General features: G+C 40.9%; 1 protein-coding gene across 5 annotated transcripts; it reads left to right on the forward strand.

The window, feature by feature from the left end:
* Window positions 1–1,171: 1,171 nt before the first annotated feature.
* On the forward strand, window positions 1,172–14,116 carry si:ch211-221n20.8 (uncharacterized protein LOC100034409 homolog). 5 transcript variants are annotated; one of them, XM_067597158.1, is made up of 23 exons: window positions 1,172–1,297; window positions 1,794–1,961; window positions 2,812–2,878; window positions 2,966–3,139; window positions 3,645–3,764; window positions 3,917–4,057; window positions 4,561–4,686; window positions 4,965–4,997; window positions 5,483–5,605; window positions 5,805–5,927; window positions 6,117–6,239; window positions 7,535–7,657; window positions 7,978–8,100; window positions 8,481–8,606; window positions 9,718–9,846; window positions 10,013–10,105; window positions 10,349–10,444; window positions 11,019–11,114; window positions 11,431–11,526; window positions 11,938–12,039; window positions 12,183–12,288; window positions 13,020–13,136; window positions 13,510–14,116. In XM_067597158.1, the coding sequence occupies exons 2-23, from the start codon at window positions 1,845–1,847 to the stop codon at window positions 13,586–13,588; spliced, it is 2,433 nt and encodes an 810-aa protein (XP_067453259.1). In that variant the 5' UTR covers window positions 1,172–1,297; window positions 1,794–1,844; the 3' UTR covers window positions 13,589–14,116. The 5 variants fall into 5 exon arrangements, with proteins under 5 accessions (XP_067453259.1, XP_067453263.1, XP_067453261.1 ...); XM_067597160.1 differs by having other exon boundaries at window positions 1,179–1,297; window positions 1,805–1,961; XM_067597161.1 differs by having other exon boundaries at window positions 1,206–1,297; window positions 1,836–1,961.
* Window positions 14,117–14,125: the final 9 nt, after the last annotated feature.

Below are 14,125 nucleotides of genomic sequence, written 5' to 3' on the forward strand. Positions count from 1 at the left end.
TTAGTGATGTATATGAAGCTTCCACTGCTGTTTAGTGTGCGTCTATACAGATAAGAGACCTGGAAAAGTCAAAAATGTTATCCCTGGTTGACAAATGAAAACATTTATAGTATTTTTCAGAAATGTTGAAAGATTACTGCAGATAATGTTTGTCAATATCTGAACACTAAAAGGGAATGATAACAGCTTCTTCGTTCCACAACTACTGTTGAGCAGTCCTTTTAGTGTCTTGTTTAGATGTCGGTAATCCACTGGAGCTACAGTGAGCAGCAACAGAGGACCAGGAAGCCTCCAGCTAACTGGCACCACAAATGTAAAGTTGTGTTGGGCAGCTTCCCAGTTTATAAGAATGTATAACAATGTCAAGCGGTGTGTTTCTGACAGAACAGTTTGATGTCAAATCTCTCAAAAAGCCCAATTAGGAAACACAGATCTTATGAACTTTAATTCTTGAAAGAAAGGTTCCACTCAAACATAAAGACTTTTTTGTAATTTTTGTCACTTGGTCTACTCGCCCTGCTGCTCCTGAAAACCCCAGATGTTTGCATCATCAGGCAGGTTAAGACCAACAGAAGGTATTCATTAGGGTTTGTAAAAGTGCATAAAATGAGCCCTGTGGCTCATACAGCTCAATCCTCCAAAGACATGAGGCTCTGAGTTCAAAATACCTACACTTTAACTCCAACTTTTCTCCAATCACATAGCAAAGTGCTACCCTCAGTTAGGTTTATTAGCACAAATAGCTAAATGAACCCTAAAACAAAATGTAGCTATTTCTAAACCCAAATAGCAGCATTGCTATGGTTGTCATGGTGAGTGAAAATATTGCCAAACTTCCCAAAGTTACTGACCTCAAAGAGGAGTCACCTGCTGCCACCATGTGGTGTCTGTAGCTGACCAAGTTATTTTCTTTAATATGAGAGATACATGCTTTACAAACTTCTTAGTTTTAAATCTTTCTTCTCATGAACTCTCTTGTGAAGTCACTTTGACCTCCAGGCTGACCGAGCCATTACTCTGACTGGTTTATGACCTCCATGTCAGGGTTCAAAGCAGGGGCATCTTCCAGCAGCCTGCAGACATGGTAGCTGTTCCTCTTCTGCGGCTGGTTTGGGATTTGAGGAATGGGAAGTGCAGAGTTCCTGGACAGGATGTGGAGTCACTACTGTGGTGTACAGCCCCCCTACACTGACACAGACCTGGCTGCACGAGTCCGCATCTGGAGAAGAGAGGAAAGCGCGTTTTGGCATCTGGAAATCTAGTGACCCAAACCGGTTTTTAAGTAGCATTTCTCCGGGTAAGTTGGCCGAAACGAGTTTGTTACACTTTTACAGAGCGTGTGTGTGTCGCATTAATACTCAGAAAACACTCGTAAGTAAATGTCTTTATGGGTTGTTTCTTCCAGCAAAAGTTTTCCATAAACATCGCCTGGGAGTCTTAACTTTTCACAGATTACTTTAACACCACATCACACAAAATTCCACTAACTATTTATTAAAAAAAAAAAATCATGGCTGTACTGCAGCTGCCACAGCTGCAGTAAGTTTTCTTTTGTTCTGTGCAGACAGCCCAGGGGGTTGATGTTAACTTAATAACAGGGTGCCCTTACCCCTGTGTTGTTTTGCATGCCAAGACATGTTACTGTATGGCTGCTGTGACTGCTGCACACAAATCACATGATCTCACTATAAATTAATTCACCTTTACAGTAATTGTCACATGCTCTCAATAAGTCATTTTAATCATTATTAAACTCTCTGACCTGTTTCTTCTTTGGCTTGCTGATGGTCCAGATAACACACAGCAGGCTACACCTCCTCCTCTTGTAACCACAGATTCAGGTGATGACTCACCTCTGGACTCTCCTGTCAGCCCTGCTGCTGGTTTTGTCGGTGGCCCAACCTGAGGAAGATGAAAATGAAGTCCTGAAAAACACAGAGCTGGAGTTCACTAAGACACAGGCGAGTGACTGAGGAAACCCTCAATTCAAGCAAGATATTCTGGTGTTCAGCATAGGATTAGTTTTCCTATGGAAGCCGAGAACGGAAACGCTTGCAATATTTTTTTTTATTGCCGTTATCTCAAGATCATGAGTTAATTATTTTGTTTTCTCGAGAAAACAAGCTTTGTTATCCCGTTATCATGAGAAAACAAAAAGTTGTTTCCTCTTATTACTTATAATGTTTATCAGAGATCAGGAGTGTCATACCAGCATGCATAGATGGCATCTTGACAACTGTAGCAACTGATTTAAACTTAAAATGTCAGATAAAGGAGCACCCATTATTATTATTAAAAGCACCTTTATTTATGACATCTGTGTCACAGCAAAATGGCAGGTTGATTAACTCCTGGTCATTATATGATGGGATATTTCATTTACAGTAGAAGTACCACACGATACCTTCCAAACATTGTCATGTTATTAGACTTAATGAGAGAAAGGAAAGTTGGGTGGAGAGAGAGAATAAGAACCAACATACAGATTTGAACAAATGTTCTTAGGAGCCACCTGAAGGCCTCTTGTGCTTGATCTAAATAGTTGAGCTATCGTTGTAAGGGAGACATGGAGAGGAGAAAACAGATCAAATGAGAATGAGCTCCACCCGTGATAAATCTCATGATAAATTATCTTGTTATCTCGAGAAACCTGCCTTTTGTTTTCTCGAGATAACGAGATAAATTAACTCATGATCTAGAGATAACAGCATTAAAAAAATAATTATGAGCATGGCTGTTCTTGGCTTCCGTAGTTTCCATATAAGAAATGCTTTTTAATTAAAATCAGTTAGCTGGTGTCTCCTGTTTTAGGACCTCGTGATTGAGAATGCCATCGGAAATCTCAGTGAACCCACACCAAGCCACACACCCACCACATGTGAGTTTTTTGGCTTTGTCTGCGTTCTCTTTTGGCTTGCCCTTCAGCTTTTCCTGAAATGTCCCTTTTTTTCTTTCACTTTGGCAGCTCCCTTGACTTCTACAGTTTCCCTGGGTTCCACTCTTGCTCCCGAGTGTCCAGGAAACCAGGTGAAGCTGGAGAGCAGCGCAGGTTGTGGCTGTCCATCCAGCATGTTGAAGGATGGAGACAACTGTACCTGCCCTGTTGGCTTCACTCTGGAGGGAGCAGCAGGGTGTAAAGGTGAGAAGGGGCAGAATTATTGCTAGGAAAGTGCCGTGTGTAGCATCAATAAATCATTACTACATTCAATCGGGGAAATAAGTGTACGAGAGACAACTGAAGAATGATGGGCAGACTCAAAACTGCATTTTGTACAATTTACACCCTGTTTTTTTTTTTTTACAGGAATTCAACAAGAATATGTTGAGACAGCTGCTCAACCAGTAGCTAAAACATTCACATTTCTCCCAATGAGACAATGAGTAAAAGGCCAACAGAGAAATGATCCTCCAACATGTTTATCCCCTACAGGAAAGCAAAACATTTTGAGTCAAGCTGTTTATAGGAAATGTGGTCTTAATCTTGAGAAAAGCGGCACCATCTACTTTGTTTAAATCAACTATGCATTTAATTTTACAATACTAAACTACAATGATCACCCTGACATCAGCACCTGTTTCATATGTTTATCTGCATACAATGATCTCTATTAGATGCAGTGTATTTTCTTCTCCCTGCTCAACAGATGTTGACGAGTGTGACGGAGAGGGGCCATGTGGTCTCCATGCCAGCTGCATTAATACCCCCGGCTCTTACTCATGTAGCTGTCTCCGTGGTTACCTGATGGGTGCTGGAGGGTGCCAGGGTTCGTCAGCATCTGTGTGTGTCTTGTGTGTGAGAGAGAGAGCGTGTTTGTGTGTGACAGCATGTTGGAAAGAGAGCTTCAGAAATAATTATCTGTACCATTCGGCCTATGTAGTATAGTCATAGCGCATGTGTGCCTTATGGGTTTTACAGATATAGACGAGTGTGCTCTGGCTGCAGTGACGGGCCTGCAGGCTTGCCAGGGTGATGCTGAATGCAAAAACAGCCCTGGCTCCTTCAGCTGCTTGTGCCCTCTGGGATATGTAATGGCTCTTAATGGACAGACCTGTATAGGTGAGGCTGACGTCTGATGTGCACAGCTGTGAATGTGGGTGTTCAACGTAAAATGTATATTGTGAAGCATTTTATCCAACATGTATATCCAGACCACCTTCATTGAGGTAGCAGTGAGGCGTAAAATGTCTTTCCCAAGGACTCTTTGACAGGATGTATGGGTAAATTTATGTTGTGGGATCAAACCTGTGACATTTACAGTTTCAGGTTGGTCTCACAAACAGCATATGACAATATTCTACTCTTAAAAGAAACAGAAAATATATTCACAGAACTGTAAGCAGACCTAAAAACAAACACAAGCTCCAAATAGCCTTCATGTGCTAAGCTACATTTTGGAAAAAACAAGTTGAGACTCTACCACATAAACTTGTATTACTTGGAAAAGTCTGAAGGCTGGTAAATAAAACCACTGTAACATGGCAATACTATACAATGCATACAATGTTGATAAAGAAGAGCTTCCTACTGTATTTATAGTCTTTGCTTTCATCCTTCTTTAGATGTGGATGAGTGTAGCTTCGAGGAGCAGTGTCGCCGTGAGCTGGGAAATGTGTGTGTGAACACTCCTGGCAGCTTTGTGTGCCAGTGCCAGCTGGGCTTCAGAGCAGAGGCCCCTGCTTGTGTCGGTAAGTTTGATGTCCAGGTTTGATCCACTGTTTTGTGGCTTTTTCATATTTCATTGGAGTTGCCCCAGACCTAAAGAGTTGTGCTGACAGGAAGGAACACTTATGCTTTAATGTGCTGCTTTGCTGCTTACCTGTTTTATCACACTTTTTGATTGTTTCCAAAAACTCACCTTTCCTTTAATGACCAAGTTCTTCTATAATCTTAATCACTATCCTCTTTGTCATCTTTTTTTGGACTTTTTTTCCTGTGACTTTTCTGTCACTCTGCTCCTGCGTAGGTCCTGTGTGTCCAGACTACACCGTGTGTCAAGGTATGCTGTGCTTACTCTGCTTAACTCATGCTGCTTGCTTTTTAAGGTTGTCAAGGTAACAGACCAATCCTTAGCCAAGTTTTGAGTGTTTGGGAAAGGCTATCTGTACAGGAGTTTCTTGAAATGCATCATCATTTTTAATTGAACTGCTATTTCCACAGTTATCATTTCAAAACTTCTATGGGAAAGTAGTGTAAGTTACAAGTTGAAGTTAAAGGTAAATGGGAAGATCTAGGAGAGAAAAGAGTGTTATATATTTTCATTTAGTGTTGCAAGGACAACATTTAAACCAGTTAGGTATTAGATTGGACTTTGGCGACATGAAAATAAGTAGAAACTGCTCTGTTGCAGTGAAATTATGGGGCTGCATTGCACAGAAGACAGTTGCTTTTTAACCAGCAATAAAATAGTTTATTGCGAGTCATTTCATAGCGGTAAGTGAATGAGGAAGTCGTAAACTGTATCACTCTCTTTCTCTGTCCCAGATGTGGATGAATGTACAGAGAGTCCTGCGGTGTGTGATGGTCAGGGTGTGTGTGAGAACACGCTTGGGAGCTACAAGTGTGTTTGTCGGCCAGGTTACCGGGGAAACGGCACACACTGCGAAGGTAAGCAATTAGTGCTGACGTCCCTCCATAGAGAACTCTGTTTCCTGTTGGCAGGGTTGGCCTCTTTGCGTGCGTGTGTTTTAATGCTTACTGTTATGCCTTCCATTAAAATGATCCCAAGTGGCACAATAACGTTCATTGAATAGAAATGAACTTAGTTCTGGATCCAGTCTTTAAAAAACAATCTCTCTCTTTCCAGATGAGAACGAGTGTGCATCAGGTGGTCACGGTTGTGACACCAACGCTCGGTGTGGCAACATTATTGGCTCGTATTTCTGCCAGTGCTACCAGGGCTTCAATGGAGATGGACACTCTTGTTTTGGTGGGTAAGCAGTGTGTGTGTGTATGTTTGTGTATTTTGCACACGTGTGCGCCATCAGTGGTTCTCAGTGAGTGCTAAGTGTCTGTCAGTGACACTTGTGTCGTACAAACAATGCTTGCATGTGCTAGCAGCATTCGGGTACACAGCACTCACCAGACACCAGTCCTTCAGGATTCTCCTTGTTTGCAGACATCGATGAGTGTGCTTTGAACAACGGCCACTGTGAACACAACTGCACCAACGAGCCAGGAGGGTACAACTGCCAGTGTGCCTCTGGCTACCAGCTGAACCATGATGGACACAACTGCACAGGTAAAACCAGCTTTGGAACCCTTCGGTGATCCATTACCTCCAACAGCAAACATTAGTTTATCCTAGATAATTGCTTCAGACTGACGGGGGTAAAACTTACTAAGTTATTAAAGCAGCTATAATCAATATTTTTTATATCACACATGGATCACATGACAATTGTGATTTAAACGTTGTTCGTAGTGATAAACCCACAGAGAATTATCACCTGACTCTGTTGTCTACCCTCAGGTCTACAGAGATTTTTTGTGACTGCCAGCTCATTGTTATGGTTTTGCGAGCTGTAACTTGACTGTTTTGTTTCACTCTCGCCACTCTCATAGCATCATTTCCAGCAAAAAAGCTCTAAAAACTCACTGCATGCTACCTGCCCAGCACTAAACAACAGACAGACAAAGCTAGTGATTAGCTTGTGTACATACTGGAGCAGCTACTGTTTTCTATTATATGTCAGTGTTGTGTCAACAGTGTGTTTCTGCTGCCCCCACATGGCCAAATAATCTGTTAGTGCAGTTTTAAAGCTGCTATATGTAGCATTTTATGTGATTCAAGCATTTTTCACATTTTTTCAGTCACATGAGTTTTGGTTAGCATAAAAATAAGGCATGCATTTCTGTGTCTTTTTTGACCTTACCACCAGGGGGATCTAAACTTTACACATAGTCATTTTATCAAAGTAAGCAAGTAACTGGTGGATAACGTTTTGCGGTTTGCACTGTGATTGATAAAGCTTTGAAGATTATTCATCTAATTCTGTCACCGGCTACAAGAACTTACTAAAGATTAGCCAAGACATGGTTAGAGTATTAAACTGTAAATGGCACTTCCTTTAACATACTTGGTGTACCTGATAGATGACGTATAACAAGTCATTGTGGTAACATGTTTAAAATGTTACTATACCGTACAGTGGAGACAAACACTTAATAACAAATCACTTTTGCAGCCTGTCAAAGAATTCATAGACTGTATTTCTGTTTGCAAGATGAGCTGTGATCCACAATAACGTGCACAAAGTTTGAGGTCAGTACCAAGTTGTTCTTCAGCTGGCCAACAGAGGGCATCAAAGGGATTGTCTCTCCTTGGACCTGTGCATCAACATCAGTTTTGGTCCTTTGATCCAAACAAGCCTCCTCTTATCAACTTATCCTCTTTTGCAAACTCTTCTCGACTGGCCATCCAAGCTTGTTGAGACAAACTCTAAATTGATTTGCGAAAAAAGTGTCTGACCAAAGTCTGAACGAGCCGTGTTGTGCCATGACAAAAGAGTTAATTAAATGTCTCTCTTCCCCCAGATGTGGATGAGTGTTTGGCACTGAACGGGAGCTGTGAGCACATTTGTGCCAACACTCAGGGATCCTTCCAGTGCTCCTGCAGGCCCGGTTACCAGCTGCACATTGATGGCCACACCTGTGTAGGTCAGTTACTCACTGACACTCATTCACTTCTCGCTGCTGTTTACCTACTCATTTTCAGTCATTTAATCACGCTGAGCATCAGTGACTTACAAGCATGCACCAGATGCAAAAACTACCATGAATACCATGTTATTTCACTTCTCATTTTGTATGTGTGTGCATCTGCATCTTTTTCTGCCCATACATAAGTAGATGTCCTGAGGGCACAGGATTAGTGAGGTGGGAAAGCCAAACTCAGTCAGGAATCTGTTACACAGAGAGATAAGTGCATTCGAAAAGGAGTTTACCTTGTATCTCTGTATATGTGCGTGTTCACTCAGACATCGATGAATGTAAACTCCAGAATGGCGGCTGCTCCCACACTTGCACCAATTCTCCAGGAGGACATGATTGCCACTGCCCACCTCCTCTGCTGCTAGACACAGACAACATCACCTGCAGCAGTACGTGCCCCATAACACCATTACAGTGTTGCCTGCATGTTATTTTGTTTTCTACTCAGAAATTATTAAAAATGTGAACTGTAAGATCAAATGAATTTTACCTGATTAAGGTCTGAGTCTTTTTGATGCTATGCACCTCAACAAAACCTTCTTATGAGGGGAACTTTGTCAAATTTGAAAACTTCACAAATAACAAGCCAAAAAATGTTTTTTTCCATAAACTTGTTACCTAATTTTTGTCTCTTAGATGCCATAGAATATAGTCTGTAATTGTCAATGGTTTTTACTACTTTTACAGTTTAGTTGCCTAAAATGTTGTTATAATCTGTTAATATTCAATATTAAAATCTTTTTCTGTCATTTCTTTTTCACCTGAACAGATGTTTCATCCTGTAAGCTGAGAAATGGTGGTTGTGAGCACATATGCACTGTGAGGGCTGAAGGCCAGGTCCAGTGTAGCTGTCGAGCAGGCTGGAAGCTGAGCGAGGACCTGAGGAGCTGCGTGGGTGAGACTCAATTTCACTCCTTGCCCTGCCCTCACCTTTGTTAATGAAGGGCTCACTGTGGGCCTCAATTGAATATATTTCATCTTGTGCAGCTGCAAAATTTTGACCTGGAAAATTCTGTTTTTTCTTCATACATTTCTCAGTGATTTTGTGATGTACCACCATTGTTTTTTCATTTTGGTTTTTTGGAACAACTAACATAATTTGATACAAGGTCGTATCTGTGCAGCAAAGTGTTAAAAAAAATTCTTCTTAATGACCATTAAACAATAGAGACCGGAGCTGAAGTATCAAATTTAACAGAATTTATTTTCTTGTACAAGAAGGAGCGTTTCACAATGCAACACGCAGGATTAGGATACAAAGAAAAGCTCTCAGAGGAGCGCCTACAACAGGGTTTTATACATCTTAAGTGGGCGTTACAGACAAAATACAGACTTATAGATAACGTCATGTCTGTTTTCAATTCTCCTGTCTAGGAGCCATCTTGCTCAACTGACCCCCAGATGACATGTCTCACCCTTTCTCCAACAAATTTTAATTTCTACATCTTCCTCTTTACAAATATAATGCTGAACTTCCTTTAACCTTAGCTGATAAGTCTGCTGATGTTGCAGAGTCGCAGTACAAGACAGGAACAATTCATCATGATCTAGATAAAACAGTAACACTCATACATAGTGTAATCATAATTCTTATAACACAAAGTTTGATAAGCTTTTTAAAATTTTGATTACATACAATGTTCAACTAAATTAACATCAAGTTCCTTCAGACTTCACCATCTGCTGAAACAACCTTTCAAAGATTCTCCAACTATCATTTTGTAAATGTAAATGTATTGCTCCAGTCTTTCACAAAAAAAAGAGCTGGAAAGGTTTGAATGGCTGCAATCAACTTCTCATCCATTGTTCACTTCTCTGGCTTCTCATAAAAAGAAATCACATCAGTAGGAAAATAAAGACGTTTCTTGGATGATTAGCTTGTTTCAGGTCCACATGCAGCCAAGTTTCCCTGGTCAGTCAGCCCAATAGGAAATGAACAGACTGTCATTGTTTTGCAGTGTGGAAGTGTCGGTCTGTCTAACTGTCCCTCTGTCTTTTGTCATAAGATGTGGACGAATGCGGGGACTTCACTAACGGAGGCTGTGAGCATCTCTGTGTGAACCATCCTGGTGGGTTTAACTGTTCCTGCAGGGAAGGGTATGAAGTTCGAACTGATGACCTCACCAAGTGCCGGCGTGAGTCAAACATCGTACTTCCACTGCAATACAATGATCATGATGAATCTTTTAGACAGCAGTATTAGTAAGAAGAGCTGTTGGATGACACTTTTTCACTTTGACACTTCTTTTTCCACTTTGTTTGGTTTTAAAAATATGTTTATTCACTTCTCTGCTTTTCCAGCTGTGTGTGAGCCTCCCTGTCAGAACTACGGAGTATGTGTGGCCCCAAACAGCTGTGACTGTCCTCCAGGCTACCCTGGTCTGGGCTGCTCAGGTACAAACTTGCACTGTTGACATCAAATGTATTATTTAGTATCATGGAACTGTCCCACTAGTAGTCTGTTAGTGCCAATGCATTTAAATACTCTATTTATTTACTTTGTGTAACCATTGTCCTGTTAAAAAGCACACAGCAAGTGAGAGAATCATTGCTGTTTTATTAAATAGTATGCTTTACTTATGGGAGAATTATCATCATGATGTATGGATGTACTGGATGAAATCCATGTTGTTTCAGCCATGTGTTCGCCACCCTGTGCCCATGGGGGAACCTGCATGCGCTGGAACAAGTGTTTGTGTCCTCCAGGCTGGACTGGAGCCGGCTGCCACACAGGTACTCTGCATTTGACATGACTGTTAATGAAGGCCTGGCCCACTTCTGAACAAGCAAACACTGGAGAGACGGTGTCATCCCTCAGGATGAATCCTGACGTTTCCTCTAGCGCCACCATGAGATTGACATTTTTGGTTTTGGTTTTTGGTAATGAAACATCCCCACGGCTATCAGATGGATTGGTATGAGATGTGTTACAGATATCCATGCTCCCCAGATGATGAACACTAAAGATTTTGACTCTTTAACGTTTCCTCTAGTGTTACCATTAAAATTAATCTCCAATTCCAATACTTTGTTTTATGACCAAATACCTGCAAAATATATGACATTCCATCAGTTTCAGCTGTACTTGTGTTTACTGCTAATTAGCAAATGATAGCATATCTAACTGCTAAACATCAGTATGTCAATATTGTCATTGTGAGCATGCTCAACACACCACTTTGCCTAAGTACAACCTCACAGAACTGCTACAATGGCTGTCGACTCTTAGTCTTATTTATCTTTTACCATTTTCATCCCTATTTTTCCTGACTTTTTCTTCATGTCTCTTTCCCTGCATCTCTCTCAGCGGTTTGTGAATTGCCCTGTGCCAATGGTGGTCGCTGTGTGGGGCCTGATACCTGCCAATGTCCCTCTGACTACACCGGGCATCAGTGCCTCTTGCGTGAGTAACAAAACCACCAACACATCTGGCATCAGTTACACCAGGTACTTCTGGGGGGTAGCTAGATGCCTTTTATATCTCCCTGCCTGCATGCTTGTTACCAGCAGTGTCTGTTAAAATATGCAGTCTTTAATATAACGGCTGATGGAAAAACAACAGGATAATTTAAAAATTGTGAATGTGACAACTGTGTTTCCTCAAAGTTTCATTTTCCTACGTTGATTTAGCTTTTTCTGTGTGTGTGTGTGTGTGTGTGTGTGTGTGTGTGTGTGTGTGTGTGTGTGTGTGTGTGTGTGTGTGTGTGCATGTTTTGTAGCCCTGTGCACGCCTGCCTGTCAAAACGGGGGAAGATGTGTGGATGTCAATAAATGCACCTGTGCTGGTGGATGGCAAGGAGCTCGTTGCCAGATAGGTGAGATTACATATTCTGTCTGTATCTTATCATTATTTTATATTTGAAATACTACTACCCAGCATGCCTTTTACACACAGGACCTGAGTTCAACCCATGTTTTAAGATAATAAACCTAAGAAAACAACAACAACAATATCAATAACATATCAACATAAAAATCATTGTTTCCCTACTGCTGATATTTTTTTGCTGCACAGCCTAACACAAAACATAATAAATTAAAAAGATCTCATAATTTCTAATAGCTTTTACTCTGATGAGGTGCATGAATATGTTATTGGCTTGTGGATGGAGAGTTCAAAACAATAATGGATCCAATTCAAATAAACAACCAACCAATTTCCCTACTGAAATAACAGCAATAAGTTTGTGAATTTCTACCATAAACATAGTGTATGTGTCCTTCAGAGCCTGTTCAGTGTCAGAAGCCGTGTAAGAACAGCGGAGTGTGTGTGGGCCTCAACAGGTGCCGCTGTGCCAAAGGTTTCACTGGAAGTCTCTGTGAAACAGGTTAGTGAGTGAGTGTGTGTGTGTGTGTGTGTGTGTGTGTGTGTGTGTGTGTGTGTAATGATGTGTGCATGTATGCGTGTGTGTGAAAGACCTTTATTGGCTTCACTTTGCATTAAGACTCTTGCTGTCTGCTGTGTCTGCAGCGGTGACCACCCCCTGTGTGCCACCCTGCCAGCACGGAGCCACCTGCAGTCCCCACAACACCTGCACCTGTCCAGAGGGCACTGCAGGCCTGCGCTGTGAGAGACTGTAAGCATGAATAACACCAACAGATACACCACGAACATGCTCATAAATTACACCAGCTTTTCTGTGATCTGCAGTCAGTCTCCTCCTCTTTGCTGCTCTGCTTTTTCACTCAGGGTATTTAAATATCCATAATGTAAACTTTCATCATGCGGCATACATGATTAAACAAGTGCAACAACATCAACAAGTCACATGAAAAAGGGCCTGTACTTTCCTGATGGATGCTGTAGTGCCATCCTGAAAAAGTAGCCTCAATATTTCTACTGCACTGAACTGCGTCAACTGTACTGCTATGCATCACACCCACTGACAACTCATGAAGCTCACTAAAATACATGGGAACACATCAATTGTTTCATACATAGATAGTGTCAATCTGAAAGCCCTCTTAGTCAAACCAATAATTACAGTTAATGGCAGCGCACAAGTAAGCGTGTGATGTTCTTCCACTTTGCTATTATTAAAGCTAAAGTCAAGTTTTAACAATAGTGGCAAATAACTTGTTGATAATACCAGAGAACCTACCTACATAAATGTCAAGAAAATGTCTCACAAGGCTTTCTGTTTTTGTCTAGAGAATGAAATGTGGTCACTGTAGAGCAGTTAAAAATGTGAGAGGGTTTGGTTAAAGACAATAAAAAAGAGAGGCTTTGCTCTGCAGATACATATTTGTCATGTGATTAAAATACTGTCCCTTTATTCTCATGGATGTGTGATTGTGTGTGTCCCAGGACGTGCCCTGTGGTCACCACGGTGGTCAGTATGGCTCGAGCAGTGAGGAAGGCGTTTAAAGAGAGTTACGTTGACCGCTGTGGACCGCTGGGAGTTCAGCTTTGCACGAAATACAGGTTTTCTGTTTCCCTATTACAGCCTCCATTTTGAAGCAGTGTATGAACTTGTTGTTATCTGGTTGGAGCAGCAGATGGGTGAACTTTATATGTCGTACGACTGTTTTAGAGTGTCATAAAGTTATAAACTGACTTTGTAAGATCTTTCCTGTCATCTACACTCTTCTTTATGCATTTACTTTAATAGATATCAATTAGGAATGACAGCAAAGTATTTGTAAGTTCATGATAAATCATTATGGCATAAGCAAATATTAGACGTGTGTTACATTAGGATTACCATAATTTAACATGTGAAAAAGTCAAGTTAAATCACTGTATAATTATAATGCAATATGACAAAGCTGTGTCTGCTTTATTGTTGTGTTTTCAGGATAAACCAGGCACGTGTGTACCTGCAGGCCTACAGGGTGGGCTACAAAATCCAGTGTCCAGAGAGGAAGGGCAGATGAGGAAACTTCACTAAAAACCCACAGCCACACTCACTAGACAACATTTAGGGCTACATGTCAACATAGAAATGAGATGAGATCATCTGTAAACTATCAAATTAAATGTAACTGTGTCAAGGTGTTGTGGCTTCTCTGAGTTTCACCCATATAGAAAGCCCCTGTGTTGAAATGAAAAGGGGACACGATCTGAATCATAAAGGCTGTTTATTTGATCTAATTACCTTTAAAATCAGTTTTGTACACAAATATATATTGTTTCCATTTCATGTGAAATATCCCTCAAGAGTAAAATGTACAATGGATTTTTTATTTGTACTGTTTGTATATGGCAGCTGAAAGTTATCAAATGTTTTTTTTTTTACAAAATGATGTCAATATTGTGAACATTGTGTGAACTCCTGTTAATCTTTGTCTTTTATTTTTGAGTATAGACAGTGAGAAAAAAAATGCCTCGATGTCAGTGTAAGGTCTTACTTAAAGATTTCACTTCAAAGAGTATTCCTAATAAAAAAATACACACTCGCTGTACATGTTTTT

The sequence above is a fragment of the Thunnus thynnus genome, chromosome 8 (genome assembly GCF_963924715.1).
Source record: "Thunnus thynnus chromosome 8, fThuThy2.1, whole genome shotgun sequence".
NCBI classification, from domain to species: Eukaryota; Metazoa; Chordata; class Actinopteri; order Scombriformes; family Scombridae; genus Thunnus; species Thunnus thynnus.

What these genes read in the sequence shown, in the direction of transcription:
- si:ch211-221n20.8 (XM_067597158.1), top strand. Translation starts at nt 1,845, where the DNA reads ATGACTCACCTCTGGACTCTCCTGTCAGCCCTGCTGCTGGTTTTGTCG. An exon ending in TGATGGCCACACCTGTGTAG is followed by an intron (nt 7,658 to 7,977) that starts GTCAGTTACTCA and finishes GTGTTCACTCAG; the next exon opens with ACATCGATGAATGTAAACTC. An exon ending in TGGAAGTCTCTGTGAAACAG is followed by an intron (nt 12,040 to 12,182) that starts GTTAGTGAGTGA and finishes CTGTGTCTGCAG; the next exon opens with CGGTGACCACCCCCTGTGTG.